General features: G+C 37.3%; 1 protein-coding gene across 1 annotated transcript in view; it reads left to right on the top strand.

The window, feature by feature from the left end:
- DEUP1 (deuterosome assembly protein 1) overlaps nt 1-27,864 on the top strand; it is a 158,174-nt gene that overhangs the window by 114,059 nt on the left and 16,251 nt on the right. Inside the window, exon 12 of the mRNA XM_036743965.1 lies at nt 12,051-12,250. Within this exon, the coding sequence (XP_036599860.1) occupies nt 12,051-12,250 (200 nt within the window). The remainder of the gene's footprint in view (nt 1-12,050; nt 12,251-27,864) is intronic.

Genomic DNA, 27,864 nt, shown 5'->3' with positions numbered 1-27,864 from the left:
ATCAATGCTGAAAACTAAATATGTTAAATAAATTTAAAAAAATATATGGCATATCATTTCAGTTCTCTCTGATCAATATCCAATGCTAGATCCCCATTGTCTACTACAGCAAGTCTAAACTCTCAAGGCCTCTCTCTCAGAGGTCTCAGAGCTTGACTTCAGTTAACCCATCCAGCTTTATTTTCCTCCTACTATGAAATACAAGCCCTTTGATTTAATTAGATTGGTCTTTTGGTTGTCCTGTACATGTGCAGTATATATTCCTACCTCCATGCCTTTCCTTTTCCATATCCTCTCACCCTTCTATCTAAATCTTAGAGACCATGGTGAAATATCATCTTCTCCATGAAATCTAGGATGATTACTATAACCCATACTTATCTCTTCTTTCTCTGAACTCCTCTAGGAGTTAGTCTGCACTACATAATTTAGCACTTAATCATATGCAGTCTTTTATTTTTCTCTAATTGTTTTACATATGTCCATCTTTGTCCCCCATCATGATTGAAATCACCATGATCACCGAAGGTAGAGATCATGGAGACCATATTTAGTACTTCTTTTGCATCACCTCACCATGCCTCTCACAGAACTTATGATGAAATATATTTGTTGATAAATTTGATTGGTATCACCACTAAGATCACATAAATAAAAAATATTAATGGAGGACATTATCCTTGTCATTCAAGAGACTAGGGAAAAACTATCAAGTCTTGTATCCTCCTGTACCTTGAATTTTAGTATGTAATTATATTTTCTATTATACTGTTCACTGTTGTATTACTCATTAGTTTTGTCTTCCCAATGTGATTGTAAATTCCTTGAGAGGAAAAGCTCTGTATTTTGTCTCTGTTGTATCCTTAAATGAAAACAGGTGAACAGAAGTTTTAAACACCTTAAGTTCTTTTCTGTGTCAAAAATAATACAATTTTATATTTAGTCCTTTGTGAAGTAAATGGAATTATTAAATGGAAAGGACTAAATCAAATGTTACTGTTGGAAATTTCAACTCCTGTAAAAATGAGAGATTCAAAATATTTTTATAGTTATTTTAGGTTATCTAAGATATATAACTGGCTATTATTAAGGTAATAATTATGTTATATTTTTCTGGTTCTAGACAAGTGAAGATACTGATACTAAGGTAGGCCATTTTTATATAAATATGTATGTTAAGTAGCTTTAAAAACTATTCTGCCCAAGTGTCTGTAGCCCTCTGTAGATTTACAGTTTGGTAAGAGGAGTCAAAAATGCCCAAATCTATCAGCAGTCCCATTTTCCTATGGAGAGTGTAACTATAGTCGCCGATCAGCAATTTTATGTCATGTCTTAGATTGATACTTAGAAAAGTAATAGAACCAGTGACACCATATAGGTTGGTTACTGTGGCTGTTGTGCACAGATTTTACTCCAAGAAGGGACTCTATTGACTTTCCTTCCCCACTGCTGGCAGGCAACCCAAACAGAATCAAGTTCATAAGATCATGATCCTTGTTCTATGATTCTGTATCTGTACAAAATGCTATTATCTCTTCTCATTAGTTAAGATACAGTAAAAACTCATTAATTCAGATCCTACTAAATTCACAATTTGCAGTAATTTGGGCAGAAGCTAGGTTGGTTTACTGTTGTACTAATAATAAAGAGTCTGCTAAGCAAATTAATAGTATGGCAAGATGCCAAGGCATGCCAAAGGTTAAACTATTTAAGAATACAAACTGCTTTCAGGCACCTTTACTTTTGTTAAACACGTACATTTACATACTAATAATTGATATAAACATATTTGCAATCCTAATTACAAATCATTCATTAGAACCAGTCCTAGATGGACATTTGCTAGGCAACATTTTTTCAGCAGTAAGCTGCATTTCTCTTTCTCCAAAGTTTTAATTTTATTCAGTTCACTTATTCAAAATGGTCTTCTCCTCAGCTAGTCCTAATTAATAAATGTTGAGGTCATTTTTGGCATTTCTAGAACAAAGACATTTCCTTGCTTTTTAAAGAATCAACTAATGGACTAAAATTATTTGGATACTAAATAACACTTTGCATGAAAAGCTATGTTGAAGAATTTTTATTATGATGAAATACTGAAAAAATAGAGCCCATGAGCCTATAAAAGAATTCTTCAAAAATACTGGTGTGTTTGTCTCTGTATATTTTCAGATACTTACAATCTAGTTTGCAAATATATATTCATTAAACAACTAGAGAACAGTTCAAGGCTAAGGGTAAGAAAGCTGAGTTCAGACCAAATAATTATATTCTCAAGGAAAATGAAATAAATTTTTCATATCAACTTCACTACTTTGAGGCAACATGGTCTTGCGGAAGGCCTACCAGATCTAGAATTAGAGGTCCTGGCTACCTCTAATATTTAAAATTTGTGTGACCTTGTTTAACCCTTTTAGGTCTCAAATTACCACTCAGCAAAATAACATTATTCAACCACAAGATCTCTAAAGCACTTTCAAGCTCGAAGTCTACGATCTTGTCATAGTAACAATGGATTTGTAATCTCAAGAAGCTAGATATTTTCTCCAGTGATGCAGATCTAAACCTATACCATCTTTCTCAGCCTGTATGACTCCTGTTTATATTTTCCCATAAGTCTTCTGCAGGGGTGAGACTCCAACTTTCAAGGGGATCTTCTTTCAATGTCTTAACATTATTTAGATACCAGTGTAGACACCAGTTAGATAGCTGATTAGATTCCAATCAGACTATTCATCTTTTCAATTCACACGTCTCTTTGATGATATCTTTTATATTGTTTGTTGTATGCAATTCATCATTAGTAATATTTTTTAGTCTATTTATGCCTACCATATATCTCTCCATTGCCCTTTGGATCACACACAACTTTGGTTCCGTGGAGATTATTGTATTACATGAATCATAGGCATATGCCATTACTGGAAGAATATTAATATTAAAAGTGGATTTTGTTTCGGGGGAAGTTTGGGGGTCAGTGAAGGTGCTATATGATTTTCCAAATGCAATCCAACCTTATTGCTTCTTCTTATATAATTCTTGAATCTAGCTCATTGTCAATCTACAGCATCTGTCCAAGATTTAATATTCATATATATGTGTATATATATATATATGCATATGCTTTACTGGTTCAAATGCTTTTAATAGTCTACAAACAATAAATAGTTGGATTTGGTATTCTCTGTATCTTTCAGTCTGTTGTGTGATAGTGAAGATATGGTATGTAATAGAATAGAATTTGTGAAAGCCTGACCTCTTCCCTTTTCATGTTTTCTTCAAGGATGCCCACAGTACATATGTGTGTATATATGAATGTGTGTACACACACACACACACACATATACATATTATTCTATCAAAATGTTTTACTTTGGTAAGAAGGTAGACATATATGTTAAGTGCTTTGCAAACCTTAGGGCACTATACAAATGCTATTTACTAATATTATTATTAATATTATATATTGCTACTCCTCCTCAGCTGTTTTCATAGTAATAATGTCCATGGTTTTTTCTAATCATCTGACATCTTTCCTTTAAAATATATTGTGTACTGATTCCACAATACTTTAGAATATAAGTTCTTTGAGGTCAGGGACATTTTCCCTTTTTAATTTAGATCTAAGGTTAGCCTTAGTCTAGCACTTAATAAGAATTTAATAATGTTTGTTGTTTGATTCAAAATGGTGTGTGGTCTCCAGCACAGACCTCCCAGTGTGGACTTAGTCAAGTTCAACTCTTCTTCAATCTTAGATCACTTCTTCATTCAGGTACATCAAAGACTGTGATGTCAGTGTCCGAATATGATAGTTCCATTGTGACTGATAAAGAAAATATTTTGTTATAGAAATATTGAAAGAGATTTTCCATTTCTTGTCTGCCTGTTGACCTGCTTCCAGTTTTTTTCTTTAAATGGTCTTGAAATAATGTCTTGTGTACTGTGCCAATAAGCTTTTAGCCAACTCATTCTTCCTTATAATCACTTTTTAGTTTTATATTGCAGCATTGCTCATAATCTTCCATAAGTTTTTACGAATGAATTAATATTTCTAAGCCAGTGTTGCCCTTGTACAGAACTGCCTTTGGAGTCAAAAGACCTGTGTTTAAATGCTATCTCTGCTCCTTACTACCTATTTGACCTGGAGCAAGTCACTTAATTCTTCTAGATCTCAGTTCCTCATCTGTAAAATGAAAGGGCTACACTAGATGACCCCTAAGATGCCTTCTAGATCTGATTCTACATCCTTGTGTTTGGGCAAAATTCAGACATTTACTGAGGTGTTTCCTAGGCTATTTTGGCCTCCCCATTGTGGCTGTTTCTTTACATCAGTTGAATTTCTATAGGAAATGGTGATAGTGCATGTCAGCATCTTCCACTTTATTCATTTTCCTGTCATTAACATTAATAGCTTGTTTAAATAGGTCAGTTTAGAGATATTTTAGTTATACTCCATATCTTTAAATTTTTATACTTTTCATTTGAAATTAATTTTTATCTTTTCCAATAAGTTGAGGGTCTGTATATAGAAGTGACCAATTGAAAAATGACTCCTATATTGTAACCGGTCCTTTCCAGTTTAAAATAGAGTCAATCGCTGAGGCACGTTTTCTTTTCTTTCCCTTTTTTTCTTCTTTTTTTGGACATGGCTAGTACAGAAATTTATTTTGTATATGTATATATATATATATATACACATATATGTAATAGGGGTTTTTTTGCCTTCTCAACAGGTGGGGAAAGGGTAAGAGGGAGGAAGAGAATTTGGAACTGAAAATAAAATAAAATTGAATTTTAAAAAACACATAGTCAATTTTATTTTGCATAATGTTATGCTTGAATTATTTAGCACCATCCAATACTTAACAATAGCTAACATTTACGTAAAGCCCTAAGGATTTCAAAGCACTTTACATATATTATCTCATTTGATACAACAGCCCTATGAGGAAGGTTCTCTCATTCCCATTTTTACAGATAAGGAAGCAAAGGCTGACAGAAGTTGTGACTTGTCCAGTATTACTTAACTGTTAAGTGTCTGAGGTAGGATTCAAAAAAAAAGTCTTCTGACTCTACATCCAGCAGGCTAGCCATCATACTCTGCTAACTTGTTCACTATGCTGCCTTTCTTAAAGAAAATATTATTTATAAGGTTAAGACTTCTTTGTTGTCCTCATGCTTCTGTTCTCTTTGGTTTCTTAGGTTCTGAGTCATATTTTCCAGTATATTTTTGCCATCTATCCCATGCTCACTTTGCATAAAAGTCACTGAGTATTAAAAGTATGATTCAATGTGTAGGCTTCTTACATCACAGAGTCACAGATTTAGAATTAGAGTAAGCTCTTTGAGGAATATCTCTGCTTCCTCATACTTTGCCTCAGATGTTGGTATATAAGCTGCTGTTATTTTCATCATAGTCTATTTTACTTATGCTAATTATGAGTACTATAGAAGGAGATGACTGTATATACCAGGAAGTAAGGTCTCTAGTTGCCTTTGGCCAAACAGTAAAACCCACGCCTGATATTTTTTGCCTCTCCAAAGAGAATCAGTGAGCCATCCCTCTGTTTAGCTGTAAATTACACACACACACACACACACACACACACACACACACACTAGTTTCTTTTATTGCAAAAAATGTAAATATTAATATGATTCAGTTTCCCAGTATTATGTTCACTTCTTAGTCATTGGACGAGGATCTAATTTATTTTAGAGTACCAACAGTTAAATGAGTGTTTTTAAGTTTTTAAAAACTGTGTTATTCTTAGCAGCCTTTGTACTCCATCCCACCTCATATCAACATTATTGCAGGAATGGAAGGACACCAAAGACTGAAATTTCTTTGTTTCATGAATTGCCACAGTCAGTCTACTAGTGATGGAATTTCTCCATACTCAACTAGGCTGGTCCTCAAGCAGGATACAGTCAGTTGCTGGGACCCTGAAGAAAACCATTCAGGCTTGCGAGAACCTGCCAAAGCTTGTATTCTACTGACAGGGCCACCACAAACACAAGATAACTTCCATGCCACAGTGAGCCATCAGAGTAGGACTTTTGGAAGGTCTTTGATAAATCATGTAAATGACATTGGATAGAATATAGTACTTATCAAAATTACAAGTGACCCAAAGCTAAGGCTGGGGTAGGAATAATTGCTAACACACTAGATGACAGAATTAGGATTCTAAAAGGTCTTGACAGGTTAGCACCTTGGGCTAACAGGGATCAGTGTAAAGCTTTACATTTGAGTTAAAGAAATTAACTTCACCAGTACAAACTGGATGTGTGATTGGACAGTAGTTTACCAGATGATCTGGAGATTTTAGTGACCTGCAGACTCAACATGACTCAACATGTGATATGGAAGCCAAATAAGCTAATGCCATCTTGGGCTCCATTAAGAGATGATGGCTTCTAGGAAGAAAGAGAAAATGTAGGGAGCATTGTGTTCATACTGCTGAGTTCCACGTTTTAAGAAGCGCATCAAAAATCTGGATGGCAACCAGAACGATCACAGGCTTCAAGTTCAGTCCTTTTGAGGACTGGTTGAAGAAACTGGAGATGTTTAGTCTGGAGAAGAGAAGACTTAAGAGGGACATGGTAGGTGTTTTCAAGTATTTGAAGGGCAGTCGTTTGGAAGGGGGATGAGATTTGTTCTGCTTGGCCCCAGAGGGCAGAACTAGAAGCTACCCCAAAATGGAATGGATTACTTCAGAGGATATTATGCATACCCTCAGTGGTGGCCATCAAGCAAAGGTGGTATGACCAGTTCTTTTTCAGTTTTAGGTTGCATTGGATGGTCTCCTTTATAACTATGGGATTCGTTAATACATACATTTCCTGTCTTATTCTTTCTGATTTCGCTTAGCACCATTTATGGTACATTGGAAAAACTCTGATTTTTACTCATCACTGTAATCATCATTCTTAGTTACTATAATGAAGACTAGGTCAAAGAGCCATAGATTTAAAAAAAAATAATTATAGACAAAGCTTGCTTTTTCAAATGAACAGTAGATCAAAAAGTACTACACAAATTAATATTGGCAGGCACCTTATTGTAAGTATAATTACTAGTCTTTTGCAAAGCATTCTCAAATCAGATCTTTCAATACAAACTTCTTTATGAAGGACAAATTTTGTAAAAAAAAATAATAATTGTCATATTGTAGCAGATGCATTATAATTTCATGATAAGCAGTTTTGCCTTTTTAAAGTGGGGAGTCAAAAATATTGTGCTGGTCTTGCGGTATTGCCACTTTAAGAAATCAAAATGACCACATACTGCAAAGATCCTACATAAGGGAGAGCAGAAGGCTTGCTGAGTTGTACTCCAAAAAAAGTCAGTCAGTTTAAACTCAGGATTTTCCTTTCCTGGACCCTTCCCTTATTCTAACACCTCTCTTGACCCAGCTTCTACCATCATCTTTTCTTATCTATTCAAGAGACAGTTTAGAATAATGGAAACAACACATGAGAAATGAAGAGAAATGGTTCAAATCTGAACTCTGCCACTAATTTGCTATATGAGCTCAAGAAAGTCCCTTTAGCAATGTCCCTATAAAATTTCATGAATTTTGTATTTAGACGGGTCCTACAGTCCCCCCTTTGTTTCATATTTTTGTATGTTGCTTCTTCTCTTGGATTGTCCTTTTGTTGACACTGTATCCATGATCTGACTGAATTCTTGCCTATTTTGTTAGTTGATTCATCCCTACCTCTGGTTTCCCACGACTTCTACGTTTAATTTTTACTAGCCCAACACCAGGGAATTGGGCACAAGTATATCTTTCATCTTCATCTTGGTAAATTAAACAATCACTGAAATCCTAAATTAAAAAGCTTGAGTCTCACAATTACAAATAATGCTTTTAGTGAAATTTTCTTTCCATTGGGGGGAAAAACATTTCCTAAGCATGGAAGTAAACAAACTCCCCGCAATTATTCATTTTTTCAGAAGAGTTTCACCTCAGAGAGAGAACCCTCAAGGTTAATTTACTTCAGATGAAAATAGAAAACAAATTAAACATTTTCTGAATGCCTACAACAAGTTACTCATTATACCCACAACTATAGTAGAAGAGCCCAAGGCCTCTATGAAAGAAAATTGAAAGAAAAAAACCATAAAATTTTAGATTGAATATATTTCTACTGGTATTTGTCTTTATATTGCTTCTCAAATGACAATATTTAGATGTACCTATAAAAAACTAAATATGTAATTTTAAATAGACCTTTTCTGCACTCTCTGGTCCACCTCAAGTATTGCTATTTCTTGTGGATCCCAGTAAACCAGATGTTCTAATCTTGTCTGCATTGCTCCTTTATTCCTAATCACATTTCTAGTCTATTTCATAATTATTTATATACATATGTACACCTACTATAGTATAGTAGATAAAATCAAGACAGATCATTGTTTTCTATGTTTTAATCCCCCCAAATTCTATCACATGTATTAGATACATAACAACTGTTGAATTAAAGGCTCCTAAAGGAATAGGATGATTGTACCTATGGAATAATGGAGAGTCAGAGGACTTGTGTTTGAATCCTAGCTCTGCTCAAGCAAATGATTTAATTTCTCTAGGCCTCAGTTACTCATCTATAAATCTATAAAATGAGAGATTGGAATTGACTCCCTTAAAGTCTCTTCCCACATCAGTGATCATCTAAGATTCTCTGCAACATGTGAAGGTGGCTCTCAAGGTTTATATTTGGAAGAACAGTATTCTAAACTAAAGGTTCTCAAAGTGTTCCCAAGAACCTTTCAAGGGGTCTATGAAGTCAAAAGTATTTTCATAATAATAATGTTTTAATTTCTAATTTAGTAAATATCAATAGTATAATCCACATAAACAAAAGTTCTCTGGGGTCCTGGGACTAAAAGAAATTGAGTACTGTTGTTCTAAACTCAGCCTAAAGTTTCACTCAAAAAGGGCTTGGCATTGGCATGTTCACGCCAATCTTTAATCTTTCTTAAATGAATTATTCCTGTTCTTATAGACAGGATTACAAGAGCCTATAGCTTCCAAAAAGGACTTTTTTATTTGCATTCTTCTTTTCTACTAAAATAGAAACCCTTGTGAAAGTCCCCAAGCATTATACTAAAGTGTCTGGAAATATAGAGAAAGAGATGGATGATAAGACTGCAATGAATGGTGTGATAGGATGGAGATGTTGCTAAACTGCAAACCCAGAGAATCAAGTTCTGACTCGGGCAAATCACTTAACATCCCTGGGCCTCAATTTCCATATCTAAAAAATGAGAGGAGTTGAATCGAATGATCTCTGAAGTTGCTCCCAACTCTAATATCCTATTAACTTAAGGAGACATTTCATAATGAGAATTTTTTCAAGCCTATCTTATTATAGTTCCTGAGAACTAGGTGAATATATTAAATCTTACTGTTTTAGTGTGTGTTTAATTAACCAATAACAAACATTTATTAAGCTCCTGTTACATGCTAGGCATTATTTTAGTTGCTGGGCATACAAAAACAAAAAGTGAGACAATCCCTGTTCACAAAGAGCTTCATTCTACATATTGTACATACGTAGGTCTATACAAAATTAATGCAAAACCATTTGTAGGGGAAGAGATCCTGGCAGTTTTGTGTAGAAGATGGTATTTGAGCAGAGTTCAGGAAACTATGGCTTTTTAGGCAGCAGTGAGGAGGTGATATGGGGGACAAGCATGGGGTGCAGCCTTGTGCAGAGGTATGGAGATGGGAAATGGACTACCCTGTATACTTTACCATACTGTGAAAAGGTTATTTGGACTGGATTGTTTAAGGTATAGGAGGAAATCAAGCATCAAGTTATTGCTATGTGCTAGGCACTGTGCTGAGTGCTGGGGACATAAATAAAGGCAGAAGCCCAGAATTATAGACAGACTAGAAAGGTATGTCAGGGAAAAGTTAATAGATTCAAATGTTTTCTGTTTTATTTTAGAGGTAATAGGGAGCCATAGAGTTTATTGAGTAGAGAAGTGATCTAGTCATATTTTTACTTTAGGAAAAAGACTTTGACAGTTGTGTGACAGACGGATTGGAAAGAAGAGAGACTTTAGTCAGAGAAATCAATTAGGAGGCTGCAGCAATAGTCCAGTTGGAAGGTGATGAGGGCCTGAACTAAAGGGTGGTAATTGATATTGTGAATGGAAAGCACCGGATAGAGAGATGTTGTAAGGGTGGACACAACAAGATTTGGGTGACTGATTGGATTTGTAGAGTAAGAGAGAGTAAGGAATGCAACAAATCCAGTTTGTGAAATTGGTTGACTAGGAGGATGCTAGTTCCCTTGATAGATATAGATAAGTTTGGAGGAACAATATGTTTAAGAGGAAAGAGAAGTTCAGTTTTGGTTATAGTTTGAGATGTTTGTGGGACATCAGGTTTGGCACATCCAGGTAGATGGCAATGCAGGATTAGAGCTAAGAAGAGAAATGAGGCTGGATATATAGATCTGGAACTCATCTACACAGAAATGTTAATTAAAACCATGGAAGGTGATGAGATCACCTGGAGAAAGGATATAGAAAGAGAAGAGGACTCAGGAGGAGCTTTGGGGTACACTCATAGTTAATGGTCATGATATGCTTGATGATCCAGCAAAGGAGATGGAGAAGGAATGATCAGATGGGTAGGAGAAGAGCCAAGAGAAAGTAGGGTCAGTAAAACTCAGAGAGGAGGACAGAAGGTAGTTGGTAGTATCAAATGCTGCAGTGGGGTCAAGAAGGGATGAGGACTGAGAAAATGCCAACAGCTTTTTGGCAGTTAAGAAATCATTGGTAACTTTAAAGAGAGCAGTTTCAGTTGAATGATGAGGACAGAAGCCAGACTGCAAAGGAATGAAAAGTGAATGAGAGAAGAGGAATTGTATATAGATAACAAATATAGACAGCTTTTTACTAGGAGCTTGGTTGAAAAAGACAGGATGTTAGCTTGAGGCAGGGGTGTGCTAGAGCCAGCTCTGAATTGCCACAAACCAAGACTTGGTTCATTTGTTTGTTGATTGTCTAGACTTTAAAAAATGGGACTAATGCAGAATAACCTTTAAAATGTATGAATACTACACTTCCCCTCCCCCCCACCAAGAGTCTGGTTGTTATTAAACATTTGTCAGTATACCTCTTTCTGTATTGCTCTTTAAATAATGTGTGAATTCAGCAGGAGTGCAGTAGAAAGCTCAGGGAAAAAAGTCATGACCAGACTAGAGGCCTAGTGAGTATAGAATAACCAACAACAACAAACACCTGGAACTTGTATAGGTTTACAAAATGCTTTGTATCCACCATGTCAGTGGAACCTCACAACCCCCCTGGCTTGAGGGGGTGGCAGGATCAAGGGAGAGCTTTTGTAGGAGGAGCAAAGACTTAGGCCTTTCTGTAGACAGCGAAGATGGGGAAAGAATCAAATGGATGATTCTGTGTGCAATCTGCTAGAGAAGAAGAAATCAAGGGTACATTGTGAGGGTTGGTCTTGGTAAAAAGGGCCATCTTCATTTGAGACAGTAGTAGAAGAACAGGGTATAGTGTCAGAGCACCGTGAAATGTAGAAAAGGTAAAAAGAGGGGGCTCATTGGCGAATGACCTTTATTTTCTTTGTAGAGTATGTTATGAACATACTCTAGTGTGAAGGGAATAGTGCTATGAAACAGCTGCTATGAAGAGTGAGTGAAAGAATCAATTAAGGAGGAATAAAAGGATTACTTTGTTACATTGAGAGCCTAGTTGAAATTAGCGTAACTTTACAACTAACAATCCATAGGGTTTTCTGTGCTTATCACTCTCATGATATATGAATTCATGTAGTAAAGAAATATTTAATAAAATTATATAGGCAACATCCTTGACCTGGAAGGCACAATTAATGGGAAGCTGTCATACATACCCTATTATACATATACTCTGTATTGGTATGCAAGAGTAAAGCCAGTTACAAATTGGGTTGATATTTACTTGCCAATACACTTAACTAACTTCACAGAAAATATGTACCACCAATTTAAAAAATCATCTAATATTTTATTTCCATCCTCAGAACGTAGATTACTGTAACAAGGAGCATGCAAGATACACAGCTTCTATTAACAAACTGGAGTATGAGAATGAAAGACTCCGAAGTGATCTCGCCAAACTTCAGGCTAATGGAAAATCAGCATGGACCAGTCCAAATGCATATGATGAAACAGCAAGACAAGCCTATCAAGCCCAAATAAAGATGAAAGAAAACGAAGATAGGTATGCATTTTAAATTGAATATGCAATACACATTTTTTCATAAACAAACTAAAATATTAAATTTAATTTTAAAGAATTCAAACTATGACTTCCCAAATTTTTATTTATTCATCTTAAAAATTAATCCATAATGGTAATATAGTCATATACTAATATTAACTCTGTTGTTATAACTATTTTAGAAATATAACCCAACTATGGAGGCTGAAGATATTACTATATCAGATATTAACATCAATATTAATGTATTTTCATAAGATTCTAATCTATTCAGACAAGATAATATTTTTAGTATAGGAAGGTGATAGTCACTAAACAGGTATCAGTAGGATATGCATTTTAGATTGTTATTTTTCCAGTAGTAAACAAGGTATCTATCCCACTTCTGACAGCAAACCCACTCCATCTGTGAAACAAAGGTATTTTTTTCTTTTCTGGTGAAACTAGCATTTATGAAGATTAAGCTACAATTTCTTATATCTTATTGGCTCCACACTTTTTTAGTAATTCCTCAGTCTCAAACTATTTTAACCTGGCAGTTACATAATTAGAATAAATTTGTTCAATGAAGGAATCTTAGGTCTAGAAGATTCTCAGGGTACCTTCTAACACTTCTCCAGTTTTTGAAGAGCAGTATGTCAGATGCTATACTGACCTTGATATCTCTGCCTACAAGGTCATATTTAGCATCAAAATACCAAAACAGTAGTTCCATCACTTAAGTGGTATGATTTACTAGTAGAGTAACTAATAATTTATTTGTGCAATATTTAGTCACTTGGATATACTCAAGCTCACTAGGTCGTTTAGCAGAGGTAGCATAGCACAGCAAGTCAGAGAGTTTGCCTCAGCGTCATAAAAACCCAAGTTCCAGTCCTGCCCTTGATACTTATGGGGTTTTCAACCCTGGGGAAGTCAGATAAAGAATGACTGCATCAGGCAACTTTCTAAAACTCTTAAGCCGCAAAGTAGGTGCCAGCCTACATTGGTAGAAACCATTTCCTCCCCAGGATTTCTTTATGCCCTAAGTGACTACCATATAAAAAATACTGAACTCATGTTTCCGTGTCTACTGCCCTCCCATCACTCACAGTCTCTGGATAGATAGATGGCTAAAACATTATTTGCTTCTATATTGACAGTTATTAACCTTACAAGAGATCAGTGTCCTTTGTGGTTGGGCATGCTCACTGGACTCTTAGCTAGTTTCTCACTGTGCAAATTCCACTTTTCTAGATCCCAGATTTAGAACTAGAAGGGTCTCAGAAGTTATCTAGTTCAAGCCCCTCATCTTGTACATGAAGAAACTGGGGCCCAAAAAGTACCAGTGATTTACTTAATATCACACAGGTTTTAAGGTAGTGGAGCCAGAATTTTGACCCAGGTGTTATGGCTCCAAAGTCATATAAACAAACAGCATATGTAGGTAGACCAGCAGAGGTATATTCGTAGCAGGAATAGTGAATAAAAATCAGTGATTCTGTTACTGGCAGGAATGCATAATAAAGGTAGGAATTAAGAACAAAAGAGCTAAGGTAGGCAATAACCCTAAGATTTCTACCATCTCTTTTGTCCTTGCCCCCAGAATGTTTAGTTTGGCAACCACAGGAGAAAGGTAGGAGGCTAAGGGAAGCATCATCACATTCACACAGCTCTTTTCCAATTTTACAGATAGTCATAGATCTGACATGAGTTAAAAAGTATTTCCTAAACCCAAGTCATATACTTGGCTGGACCTGGCAATTTGAGTAACAACAAAAGAGTCAGTTGGTCAAAGATCAAAAAACAAAACAGACATAATCCAGCCTGGAAAGCTTCTGATGTTTTTTTGCTGGCTGCCTGGCTACATACAGCTATAATAGTCTCCCAGAACAAGTCAGACTAAAGGAGCTTAACCCCGGCATATGGTAGCAGAAAACAGCAAATGGCCTGAAAAGGCAGAATAGCTGAACACTAATAGATGGTAACAGGAATGCTGCTCAGCAAACATTGCAACAAGGAACCAGCAGGGGCGGGATAACGTCCAGCATTGAGCATAGATTCAGTGCCCAGTAGAGAGCAGCATTATGTCATCATCAGGAAACATCATTGGCTCTGCAGCACTGGAGAAGGGAGTTGCTTTAGGCCATATAGTTGCCTTTCCATACGTGTCCCTGTGTAAATGTCTATTGTATATGTATATTATATAGGTGCATATAGGGGAGGGATATGTGTTTGTGTGTAAGTGTATGTGTGTGTGTGTGTGTGTATATATATAATATATTATACATTATATATTATATGTGTGTGTATATGTATAGATAATGTGTGTGTGTGTGTGTATGTGTGTATGCATCTCCAGGTTTTTTCCTTGGCCATAAGTGTTCTCTGCCATATGCAAGCCCCACTGGTGATATGATAAGCTATGGAAAAGTTTATCCCTGTGGGTTTGAGGGCATCTTTTCATATCACTGTAAGGGTTTGAGGGCATCTTTTCTTGTTGCGTAATTTGTTACACTAGTTGGTTAAATGTATTTTGCTTTGAACAAAGGTGGCCTATCTGCATAGCTTTGAAAAAGTAAACATGGGTGGGGGCTCCTGAGCCATGGTTTTGAGAATGTGCAAACCCATAAAGTACCTCAAACCTAGTATAGGTTTCTAGATTCTCAGAATCTGGGGAAGGTAGTATTATATAATAAAGAAGGTGGCAGGGGGAAAGGTAGTAAGCTATGATCCTAGCAAAGAGGGTGAAATCTTTTCAATTCATTGAGTAAGAAGGGCAAAGAGGAAATCAAGAGGGCACTTTATCTTCAAAAAACACTTGACATTTATCCTCAAAAGAACAAATAACATTTGGAATATATACTTTGTGTTCAGTGTAAACAGACATTATGTACCAGATGATTGAAAAATAACTGTGATCTCTTGGCAAGTAAATATACCAGTTACCTACCCAATTATACTTTTTCCCAGTGCTTTCAAGTCAATTTAACACATTTTTATCAATCACTTGCTAAGTGTAGAGCAGCATGTTAAGCAGGAGAAATACAGGCATATGTAAGACATTGTCCACTAGATTGTGAGCATCATGAGGGCCCTTATTTAATCTTTCTGCTTTCCCCTATATCTACAACAGCATTCTATGTAAAATACATACTTAAGAAACATTTGTTGAATTTGAGGTTGTTGGAATCCCTGTCTTCAAAGAAGCTTATCCAGTAGAGGGACAAGATATATAGCATATTTATATAGAAACATATATGTATACATGCTTGTATATACATATACATAGAAATAACTATAACATAAAATAGAACATGATATGTACATAAGAGAAATACAAATTGTTAGGTGAAGCCTGAGCTGGAAAATACCATTTCTGTCTGGGGGTATCAGGGAAGGCATCATTGAAGAAGTGGCATTTGAACTGAGTCTTGAAAGATGGTAAGGATTTTAACAGGTAAGGTTGGGAGGACACTGAGAACAGCATGAATAAATATAGGGAAACGGAAGTATGGAACACCGACTCATAGATTTAGGGCTGGAAGGGACATTAGAGAGCACCTTATTCAACATTCATTTTACAGATGAGGAAACTGAGGCCCAGAGAGGTTAGGTAGCTTTGGGACAGCTAGGTGGTGCAGTGAGTACATCACTGGCCCTGGAGTCAGGAGGACCTGAGTTCAAATCTGGCCTCAGACACTTGACACACTTACTAGCTGTCTGACCTTGGGCAAGTCACTTAACCCCAATTGCCCTGCCTCCCTGCCTCCAAAAAAAAAGGGGGGTTAGGTACCTTTCCCAAAGTCATACAGCTAGTAAGCAATAGACACAGGGTTTAACCGCAGGTTCTTTAATCCCAAACCCTGTCCTCTTTCCACTAAACCATAAAGCCTCCCGCGGTAATTGGTCCCTTTTGTCTAAATTGTAAAGTGCACAAATGGGAATAGTGTGAAATAAAGCTTATAAAGGTAAGTTAGAGCTACATTTAAATATCAGAGGAAGGAGTCCTTGTGTGTGAATTTGAGGAAGAGGGGGAGGAAGAGGGAGCCATTAAACAGTTTTAAATGGAGGAGTTATAATTAAATTTTTGAATAAGGAAATTAATCTGACAGCAATTTGAAGGATGTATTCTATAGAAGGAAGATAGACAGGAAGATGAATTAGAAAACCATTGCTAGTGTCTAATGGGCCTACACTAGGGTTGTGGCCTTGGAGGGTGAAAGGAAGGCATGGATGCTAGAGAGAATAATAATACTGGCTAACATTTACACACAACCCTGAGCGAGATGATGTGGCATTACCGTGCCCATTGTTAACATACCTGGAATTTCACTCACGTGTGGAACTCCTAGTGAAGAAATTCCCTCCACCATGGCAGATTGGTACCTGCAACCTATAGTCTTGGAACTGCCAGGGCTACTGAGTGGTTAAGTTGACTGGTCCATAGTCACACAGACCCAGGTGTAAATTGAGCTCAGGTCTTCCTGACTCTAAGACTGGTTCTCTCCTTCCCCCTCTCTCTCCTTCCCTCCTTCTTGCTCACACATCCCTCTCATCTCTCTCTCTCTTCCTCTCTTTCTCCCTCTTTCTCTCCCCCTCTCTACTCTCTCTTTTCTCCTCTCTTTTCTCTCTTCTCTTTCTCTACCTCCCTCTATCCCTCTCTCCCTCCTCCTTCCTCTCTCCCCTTTTTCTCCCTGCCCCTCCCTCTCTCTGTCCAATCTCTCTCTATGTCTCTCTGTCTCTCTCTCTGTGTCCCTCTGTCTCTGTCTCTCTCCTTTCTCTCTCTTGTCTCTGTCTGTTTTGCTCTCTCTGTCTTTGTCTCTCTGTTCCTGTGTCTCTGTCTCTGTCTCTCTCTCTCTCTGTCTCTCTGTCTCTCTCTCCCCTCCTACACCACACCACTATACTTCTTTATCCCCATTTTGTAAGAAAACTGAAGACCAGGAAAATTAACTTGCCCATGAGCACACAGCTAATAAGTGCTGGAGCTGAGCAAGTCTCACCTGACTCTCAGCCCAGCGTTCTTTCTATTGCACACAGCACACAGCTCATAAAAGATACTGCAAATCAGGAGGTCTTAACTTGGGGTCTGTGAACTTGTTTTGTTAATTTGTGGACAATTGTATTTCAATGTAGTTTCCTTTGCAATCTTGTGTATTTTGTTCTATATATTTTAAAACATTATTTTCTGAGCAAGGGCACCAAAATACCTAAGGGCTAGGAACCACCACTGTAGAGGCAGTTTTGAGAGGGCTTGTTAACCTATTGGACATGGGAGGTGAGGGATAAGGAATAAAACTTAGGACAGGAGAATAGTGCATGCACCTACAGTAATGGGAAAGTAAGACAATTCAGAAAATATTAGGTACCTTTTTGTGCAATAAACTATGTCAGGGACTAGGGATACAAGGACAGGAAAGATCTAAATAATCTTCTAAAGAAGTTTACAATAGGCAGAGGCAAGATGGTGAAGAGAAGCCAGGAAGTTGCCTGCACTTCCCCAGTTTCCCTCAGAAACAATGTTAAATCAAGCCTCCAAAAGAATTCTAGAGTGACAAAATCCACAAAAAGACAGAATGAAACACTTTTCAAGCCCAAGATAATTTAGAACAGGGGTGGGAAACCTGTGGCTTCCAGGCCACATGTGGCCGTCTGTGTCCTCAAGTGCAGCCCTTTGACTGAATCCAAACTTCACAGAACAAACCCCCTTAATAAAAAGATTTGTTTGTAAAACTTGGACTCAGTCAAAAGGCCACACCCAAGGACCTAGAAGGCCACATGTGGCCTTGGGGCCATAGGTTCCCCACCCCTGACCTAGAAGGACTTTAGGAAAGGTCTGTCTCACTTGGGTAAAAGGGTGCAGCCCAGCAGAGGTGGTATCCAGGCAAGCCAGTGGGAGGCTCTTAGCCATAGCACAGATTAGCACCCAAGGTCTTGCAGTCCTAACTCAGCAGGCCAGGGTACTTCAGTCAAGCTGTGAGGCCTCCAGCCCCAGTGCAGCAGGCAAACTGCCAGCACTGGAACCCAGGGTATAACAGGTGCTACTAGTCTGGGCTATCCTAGTATAATAGGCAAGCCACCAGCCTCAGAAGCCCTGATGCAGAAAGTCAGTGACCAGACCCCTGGCCCCCAGTGCAAGAAGCTTGGGACAGTGCCCCCTGTACCCCAGCAGCAGAGCCCAACTTTTAAAAATGAGCAAAAAACAAAAAAGAGCCCTCACCATAGAAAGCTACTCTGGCAACAGGGAAGATCCAAACACAAATTCAGAAGAAGACAACAATATCAAAATGTTAAAAATTGTTTTCACATGTAACTGGGGAAAAATAAAATAAAATCCTAAAAAATAAAAAAGAAACACTTTTGAAACAGAGAGACACAGAGTAAAGGTAAAAGGCTGAAGCAGAAAATATTAGGCTTCAGCTAAAGTAAAATAAGCAGGGATAGCAATCCTGATCTCAGACAAACAAAAGCAAAAATAGGACTAATAAAAAGAAATAAGAAAGGAAGCTACATTCTGCTAAAAGATACCATAGACAATGAAGTAATATCAATACTAAATATATATGCACCAAGTGGTATGGCATCTAAATGCTTAGAGAAGTTAAGTGAGTTACAGGAAGAAATAGACAGCAAAATTATACTAGTGGGGGACCTTAACCTCTGCCTCTCAGAAATAGATAAATCTAAAGACGAAATAAACAAGAAGTTAAGGAAGTGAATAGAATTTTAGAAAAGTTAGATATAATAGACCTCTGGAGAAAATTGAATGGGGATAGAAAGGTATATACCTTTTTCTCAGTGGTACATGGCACCTACACAAAAATTGACCATGTATTACAGCATGAAAACCTCAATAGGAAGAAATATTAAATGCATCTTTTTTAGATCATGATGCAATAAAAATTACATGTAATAAAGAGCCATGGAAAATAGATTAAAAATTAATTGGAAACTATATAAGCTAATCCTAAAGAATGAGTGGGTCAAACAACAAATCACAGAGACAATAATTTAATCAAAGAGAATGACAATAATGAGACAACATACCAAAATTTATGGGATGCAGCCAAAGCAGTACTTAGAAGAAATTTTGTATCTCTATATGAATAAAATAGAGAAAAAGCTGATCAATAAATTGGGCATGCAATTAAAAAAGCTAGAAAAAGAACAAACTAAAAATCCCCAATTAAACACCAAACTAGAAATTCTAAAAATAAAAGGAGAGATTAATAAAATTAAAGGTAAGAAAACTATTGAACTAATAAAACTAAGAGCTGGTTTTATGAAAAAATCAATAAAATCGATAAACTTTTGGTTAATTTGATTTACAAATAGAAGAAAACAAAATTACCACTATCAAAAATGGAAAGAGTGAATTCACCACCAATGAAGAGGAAATTAAAGCAATAATTAGGAGCTATTTTGCCCAACTGCATGCCAATAAATCTGATAATCTAAGTGAAATGGATGAATATTTATGAAAATATAAATTACCCAGATTAACAGAAAAGAAAAGAAAATACTTAAATAATCCTATTTTAGAAAAAGAAATTGAAGAAACCATTGATGAACTCCCTAAGAAAAAAAATCTCCATGGCCAGATGGATTTACAAGTGAATTCTACCAAACATTTAAAGAACAGTGAATTCCGATACTTTGGTAAAACAAGCAAAGAAGGAATCCTACCAGATTCCTTTTATGACACAAATATGGTGCTGATAACTAAACCAGAAAGAGCCAAAACAGAGAAAGAAAATTATAGACCAATTTCCCTAATGAATATTGATGCAAAAAATTAAATAAAATATGAACAAAGAGATTATAGCAATTTAACACCAGGATAATACAGTATGACCAGGTGGTATTTATAGCAGGAATACAAGGCTGGTTCAATATTAGAAAAAAATATATTAGCATAATTGACCATATCAATAACAAAACCAACAGAAATCCTATGATTATCTCAATAGATGAAGAAAAAGCTTTTGACAAAATACAGCACCAATTCCTATTAAAAACACTGGAGAGCATAGGAATAAATGGAGCTTTCCTTAAACAGATGGGTAGTATATATCTAAAACCATCAGCAAGCATTATTTGTAATGAAGATAAGCTAGAAGCCTTCCCAATAAGTTTAGGGGTGAAACAAGGATGCCCATTATCACTACTGTTATTCAATATTGTACTAGAAATGTTAGCTTAAGTAATAAAAGAAGAAAAGGAAATTGAAGGAATTAGAATAGGCAATGACGAAACAAAACTATCACTCTTTGCAGATGATATGATGTATACTTAGAGAATCCTAGAGAATTAACTTAAAAACTACTTGAAATAATTAACAACTTTAGCAAAGTCACAAGATATTAAATAAACCCACATAAATCATCAGCATTACCAATAAAACCCAGCAGCAAGAGATAGAGAAATTCCATTTAAAATAATTGTAGATGATATAGAATATTTGGGAGTCAACTTGGCAAGACAAACCCAGGAACTATATGAACACAATTACAAAACATTTTTCACACAAATAAAGTCAGATCTAAAAAATTTGGAAAATATCAATTGCTCATGGGAGAGCCAAGCTAATACATTAAAAATGACAATTCTACCTAAATTAATTTATTTACTCAGTGCTGTGTCAATCAAACTATCAAAAAATTATTTTGTAGAGCTAGATGAAATAACAAAATTCATATGGAAGAATAAAAGGTCAAAAATATCAAGGGAATTAATTTTAAAAATATAAAGGAAAGTGGCTTGGCCATACCAAATCTAAAACTATACTATAAAGTGGCAAATGTCAAAACTATTTGGTACTGGCTAAGAAATAGAGCGATGAATAAGTGGAATAGATTAGGTACAGCTTTTGGGATAAGAACTCACTATTTGACAAAACCTTGGGAAAACTAGAAAATAATATGGCAGAAACTAGACATAGACCAACAGCTTACACCATATACCAAAATAAGGTCAAAATGGGTACATGATTTAGACATAAAAGTTGATACCATAAGCAAATTTGGAGAGCAAGGAATAGTTTACCTGTCAGATCTATGGAGAAGGGAAGAATTTATGACCATACAGGAGATAGAGAACATTATGAAATGCATAATTTTGATTACATTAAATTAAAAAGTTTTTGCAGAAACAGAACCAATGCAACCAAGATTAGAAGGAAAGCAAAAAGATGGGAAATAAGTTTTACAGTCAGTGTTTCTGATAAAGACCTCATTTCTCAAATATATAGAGAACTGATTCAAATTTATAAAAATACAAGTCATTCCCCAATTGAGAAATGATCAAAGGATATGAACAGGCAGTTTTCAGATGAAGAAATTAAAGCTATCAATAGTCATATGAAAAAATGGTCTAAATCACTATTGATTAGAGAAATACAAATTAAAACAATTCTGAGATACCACCTTATACCTGTCAGATTGGCTAATATGACAGAAAAGGAAAATGGAGAAGCCATAGAAAATTGGGACACTAATGCATTGTTGGTGGAGTTATGAACTGATCCAACCATTCTGGAGAGCAATTTGGAACTATGTCCAAAGGACAGTCAAACTATGCATACCCTTTGATCCAGCAATACCACTACTAGGTCTGTATCCCAAAAAGATCATAAAAAAGGGGAAAGGACCTATGTGTACAAAAATATTTGTAGCAGCTCTCTTTGTGGTAGCAAAGAATTGGGAATTGAAGGGATGACCATCAATTGGGGAATTGCTGAACAAGTTGTGGCTTACGAATGTAATGGAATTCTGTTGTGCTACAAGAAATTACGAGCAGGCAGATTCCAGAAAAACCTGGAAAGACTTACATGAACTGACGCTGAGTAAAGTGAGGAGAACCAGGAGAACATTGTACCCTGTAACTGCAATATTGCATGATAATCAACTGATAGACTAGGCTCTTCTCAGCAATACAATGATCCAAGACAGTTCCAAGAGACTCACAATGGAAAATGCTATCTACATCCAGAGAAAGAACTATGGAGTCTGAACGCAGATTGAACCATACTGTTGTCATTTTTTTTGTTTCCTTTTCATGTCTTTTCCCTACTGTTCTATTTCTTCTTTCACATGACTAATGTGGAAATATATTTACATGATTGCCCATGTATAACCTATATCAGATTGCTTGCCATCTTGGGGAGGGGGGATGGGAAGGAGAAAGGGAGAAAAAATCTGGAACTCAAAAGTTTATCAAAAATGTGTGTTGAAAACTATCTTTACATGAAATTAGGAAAAATGATACTATTTCCAAAAAAAGAAAAAGAAAAAAAATGAGACACACAGAGAAAAGAAGTTCAAGAGAGAGGAAAAGTGATGTGTGCAAATAACTATAACACAAAGGAGAGCATAAACTCAAAGAAGTATAGACAAGGTACTGGGAGAAAATTGAGGAGCAAGTTGTCACTTGTAGCCAGAGGAGTCAGGGAAATCTTTGTGGACAAAAGGTGTCCCTTGTGTTGGATCTTGAAGGAAGGGAGGGACTTCAGCGGAGATGAGGGTGGGAAGAAATGAAATTCACCCCAAGACTATAGACAACATGAGCAAAGACATGGAGATTGTAGAGGACAGGATGGAAACAATAGAGAGGGGTTCAGTTTGGCTGGATTTTATTTATAGTATGTGAAGGGAAGTAGTATGAGACAGGACTAGAAAAGTAGGTTAAAGCCAGACCCTGAATCCATGGAACAGTGGATAGAGTGAAAATGAGCCTGAGTCAGGAAGATCTGAGTTCGAATTTGGTCTTAGACACTTATTAGCCATGTGACCCAGGGCAAATCACTTAATCCTGTTTGCTCTAGTTTCCTCAACTGTAAAATGGGGATAATAATAGTAGTTACCTCCCAGTGTTGTTGTAATGATCAAACAGGATAATATTTGTAAAAGGCTTAGCGCAGTGCCTGGCACATAGCAGGAACTTAATAAATACATATTAATAAATCCTTCCATCTCTTCCTTCTTTCTCTCCTCCCTCCCTTCCCCCTTTTCTTCCTCCCTTCCTTCTCTTCTCCCTTCCTCCCTTCCCCCTCTCTCTTTACTTCTCAGTAGGCAATAAGAAGCCATTGAAGAGTCTTCATTAAAGAAGTAATGTGAATAGAATGATATATTGGGAAGATTACTCAAATAGTGGTGTGATCAATGAATTGGAGAGGGGAAAGACCAGAGGCAGAGAGAGAGAGAGAGAGAGAGAGAGAGAGAGAGAGAGAGAGAGTTGTATTAAATATTACAATGGTTTGGTAAAAATGGAAATACAAGGGTGGATAAAAGATAAAATGTGAAGAATGAATCCACAGGACTGGAGAATTGATAAGATAGGAGAGGTGATGAATGGAAAATAGTCAAGGAAGACCCCAAAGACATGAGCCTGAGTATCAGTGAGAATGACAATGACATCAAAATAAACAAGAAAATATAACTTATAGAGATGGGAAGGGTTTTGTTTTTGTTTTTGACGGGGTAGCAAGAGGAGATGACTAGTTCAGTTTTGGACATGAATTTAAGTTACATGATATCTGGGTGGAGCTATCCAACAGGCAGGTGGAAATATAGAGCTAGGGCTCAAAGGAGATGTCCCGCTGAAAGAGTTAGATTTAAGAGTCATCTATATAGAAGCCATGGGAGTTGATAAGACTATAAAAGGAAGAGAGCATAGAGGAAGAAGAGAAGCGAGTCAGTGAGAGTATTAAGAGACACCCACGTCTAATGGGTTCAAGGAGGATAAGGAGCCAGCAGAGACAAAAAAGGGAGAAGTAGGAAGAAAATCATTAGCGTGAGGCACCACAGGAATTAAGGAAATAGAGCAAAAACTGTTGACTGCCCTCTCTTCCTGAATATTCCCTCCTCTTTGAGCTTTCATGGCAATGCTCCTTCTTGATTCTCCATTCGCTTGCCTAAACATTCCTTCTCAGTCTTATTTATAAGCAGGATTATTCTTCTATGTCATGCCCCCTAAGAGAGGACAGGGTTCTGTCCTGGCCCTTCTCTCTCTACACTAGCTCTTGGTGACCTCATCATCTCTATGCAGATGAGTCTTCCAGATCTATACAAGGTGTCTCAAAAGTCTTAGTGGAGTTATAAATGTTTAATAGCTTAAAACTTAAAATTAAGTTCGAATACCTTAAAACTACACTAAGACTTTTGGAGCATCCTGTATATAACAGCTCTAACATGCCCCATAGACATTACTCACTTAACATATCTAAAACTGAACTCATTAACTTTTCAAAAAACAAAACCAAAAAACAACTCACTCCTCTTATGAACTTTACTGTTTCTTTGAAGGATACCACCTTCCTTGCAGTCACCCAGCTGCATGACCCTAAAGTTGTCCTGAACTCCCCACTTGTAGCGGCGAGCACCCTAGCATACCCAGGATGGCCTGCTAGTGCAGGTTCTTAAACCTGCTTTTTAGGAAAGACTGCTCAAAAAGGGGTTAACAGTCCTACTTTTAATTACATTCACTAGTTCAGGGGAAGGGTCAGCACCCAGAACATCAGAGAAAATACTGAGAAGAGAAATTAGCACAAAGACCAACAGATGGGCTCTGACTGCCTGAACCAAAGCAATATTGCTATGCGTGTTACATACACCACTGGATTTAGAGAGCTTTTACATCTGAGCATTCAGAGAGCTCAACATACAGCTACTCAGAGTCTCCACAAGGTCCTTCTCATAAGCAAACCCCCAAAGCAAAATACCACCTCAGAGTATATATATACTTCTCAGAGCCAGAAGAGCTCACAACCCTCCTGACTCAGTACCCAATTAGAAATTAGCAAAAGGTGTGAAAGCCTTCCTACAAGCAAGCCTCCCCTAAGAAAGCTCCTCCTTCTGGTGGAGAAGACCTTATTATCCCTTTAACATTACACCACTCTCAGGTGGTCTCCATATCTAATCAGTCATCACGTCTTGTGATTTCTACCTCTATAGCATCCATCCATCCAGTGTGTATTGAATGTCCCTCACGCACAGAACCTTGTTTATAAAGTGGAGGAAAAAAATAGCTATTTATTTGGAAACTACTTGGAAAACCTCTGGTGAACACTGCTATCACAGCACCAAATGTCATTTAAACCAACAAAAGTGTTACTATGCAGTTGAAAAAACACACAGTTTGGGGCAGTTTAGATTGTTCTTTCCTCCTTTCCAAGCAAAGAGGAATGTGTTAAAAGTGCCTCACAAAAACAAGACAGTAGGGGCTGGAGAAGCCAAGATGAGCCGCAAAACGCTCAGCAGGAGATGATCTTAATAAGCAGTTTGAACCACGATTCTCGCTGCCGAGCTTTGTGTCCTGCCAGTTTCAGTTGTTGAAAGTTTCATTAAATTTGTTTTAATGCCTCGTCTGATTTCCCTGTTCTTCAGTGACCTGATTTTTAAAAGAAACAGCATTTCAAATGTACTGAATACATTATTACCATGTAAAATTCACTATGGGAGAGGGTTGTTTGAGATTCAAGGGTCCTGAAATCACCAGTGGAAGACTGAAAAGTAGATGTCGCTCAATTAATTCTAGTCAGTCCAAGTACCTTAGCAAGGATGAATATTAAAGGCTAAATGGAGCTATTGGTATAAGTTCATAAATGGAGAATAATTGAGAAAGAGATATTTTTCAACTTTCAATCAATTTCAACTATTGTAAGGAGGGGGAAAATGTACCTTTCAGTCAAACTTGCTATATTAATTTGATGTTTAAAGTCTATAAACTTAGCCGTTATCCCTTCTCCCCCTTTAAAATTGACAAAAATTTATACAATATAATTATTAAAATAATGCTTTCTCTGCTTTGATCATTTCCTTTTTCGGAAGGAGAAGTATTTTGTTTGTTCGTTTGTTTCTGCCATTTCACTATCGTTGGAAGTGTATTTCAGACTGCTTGTTTTTGTTATTAAAAATGAAACATCTATAGTTACGTGGCCTGTGGTGGGCTCTGGGGCTGTTCCTTTATCTGTAAAATGAGGGAAGTGGACAAGGTTATGTCTAAAGTCCCTTCAGCTCTACCTGGTCTGGAAGTCTATGCATATCTATTTCAGAAGCAATGGAAGGGCTTAGAATTATATTTTATTCAGTGCTGTTGTTCAGTCATTTCAGTCATGTCTGACTCTTCGTGACCCCATTTGGGGTTTTCTTGGCAGAGATACCAGAGTGGTTTTACTATTTCCTTCTCTGGCTCATTTTGCAGATGAGGAAACTGAGGCAAACCCTATTGCCCAGGGTCACACAGCTAATAAGCTATCTGAGGCAGGCTTCAAACTCAGGCCTTCCAGATGGCAAGTCCACTTTGAGGCTGTGCATTGTGATACCTAGAGGCATTTACTAGCAGCAATAACACTTTACAGAGACCCTGGACAAGATGCAGAATCCTCAGAATCTTTGGTTAGAGATAGACAGAGGCTTGGGATTTGATGCCAGTAAAATGCTAACTCCATGAGGGGTAGAATAATCTTGAATTCAAACCCATGGGCCAGAATGAGACTGGGTCATAAATCTATTGCTAGAAGGGACCTCAGAGACCAACCAGTCTAGTCCCTTCATCTTAGAGATGAGGAAACTGGATGGCAGCCAGAAAGCAGGGACTTGTGTGAGCTCCCTACCAAGTCCCTCCAAAAACCTATAAAAATGGCTCTGAACAAATTTTAGAACTGCAGAACCCACAAAATAGCAGAGGGAGGCAGGGCTCCAGCCCAGGACAACCTGGATGGTCGCTGGGTGAGGTCTATCAAGCACGGAGCTGGGAGCAGAGAGGAGGGGAGCGGAGCTCAGCATGGGCAGCGGCAGGACCGACCAGACGAGGAGCCAGGCAGAACAAGCCCTAGCGCCCTGAATCAGTGAGCTGTGGCAGTTACCAGACTTCTCAAACCACAAACACCAAAGACAACAGAGAAGGTTAGTGGGAAAAGCTGCAGGGACAGAGTTCCTGGTTCAGCCACCGCCCCAGGGACAGTGGGGGTGGTACAGCTACAGAACTACAGCTGCAGTTAGTTCTGGCCCCAGGCCCACCTGGCGGGAGGAATTAAGTGGCAGATCAGAGCAAGAGTGCAGAGCCTGCTTAAGATTTTCGTCAGGTCCAGGTTGGTGGTTCTTGGGGAAGGAGGAGCGCTGGTGTGGCAGGGCTGGCTGTATAGAAATAGCTCTGAAATCAATGGCGCATCCCCCCAAGCTTGGAACAAAGTACTCTTTGCTCTACAAGCAGTCATACCCTGACGGAAAACTCAAGGGTCAAGTAAGTTGGCTGGGAACATGGCCAGGCAGCGAAAACACACTCAGATTCAGTCTCAGACTTTGGAATCTTTCTTTGCTGACAAAGAAGACCAAAACATACAGCCAGAAGAAGTCAACAAAGTAAAAGAGCCTACATCAAAAGCCTCCAAGAAAAACATGAACTGGTCTCAGGCCATGGAAGAGCTCAAAAAGGATTTGGAAAAGCAAGTTAGAGAAGTAGAGGAAAAATTGGGAAGAGAAGTGAGAATGATGCAAGAAAACCATGAAAAACAAGTCAATGACTTGCTAAAGGAGAATCAAAAAAATACTGAAGAAAATAACAACTTAAAAGATAGACTAACTCAAATGGCAAAAGAGGTCCAAAAAGCCAATGAGGAGAAGAATGCCTTGAAAGGC

Source organism: Trichosurus vulpecula, chromosome 2 (genome assembly GCF_011100635.1).
Source record: "Trichosurus vulpecula isolate mTriVul1 chromosome 2, mTriVul1.pri, whole genome shotgun sequence".
NCBI classification, from domain to species: Eukaryota; Metazoa; Chordata; class Mammalia; order Diprotodontia; family Phalangeridae; genus Trichosurus; species Trichosurus vulpecula.
The sequence above is the reverse complement of the archived record's forward strand: the minus strand, read 5'-3'. Positions and strand labels throughout refer to the sequence as shown.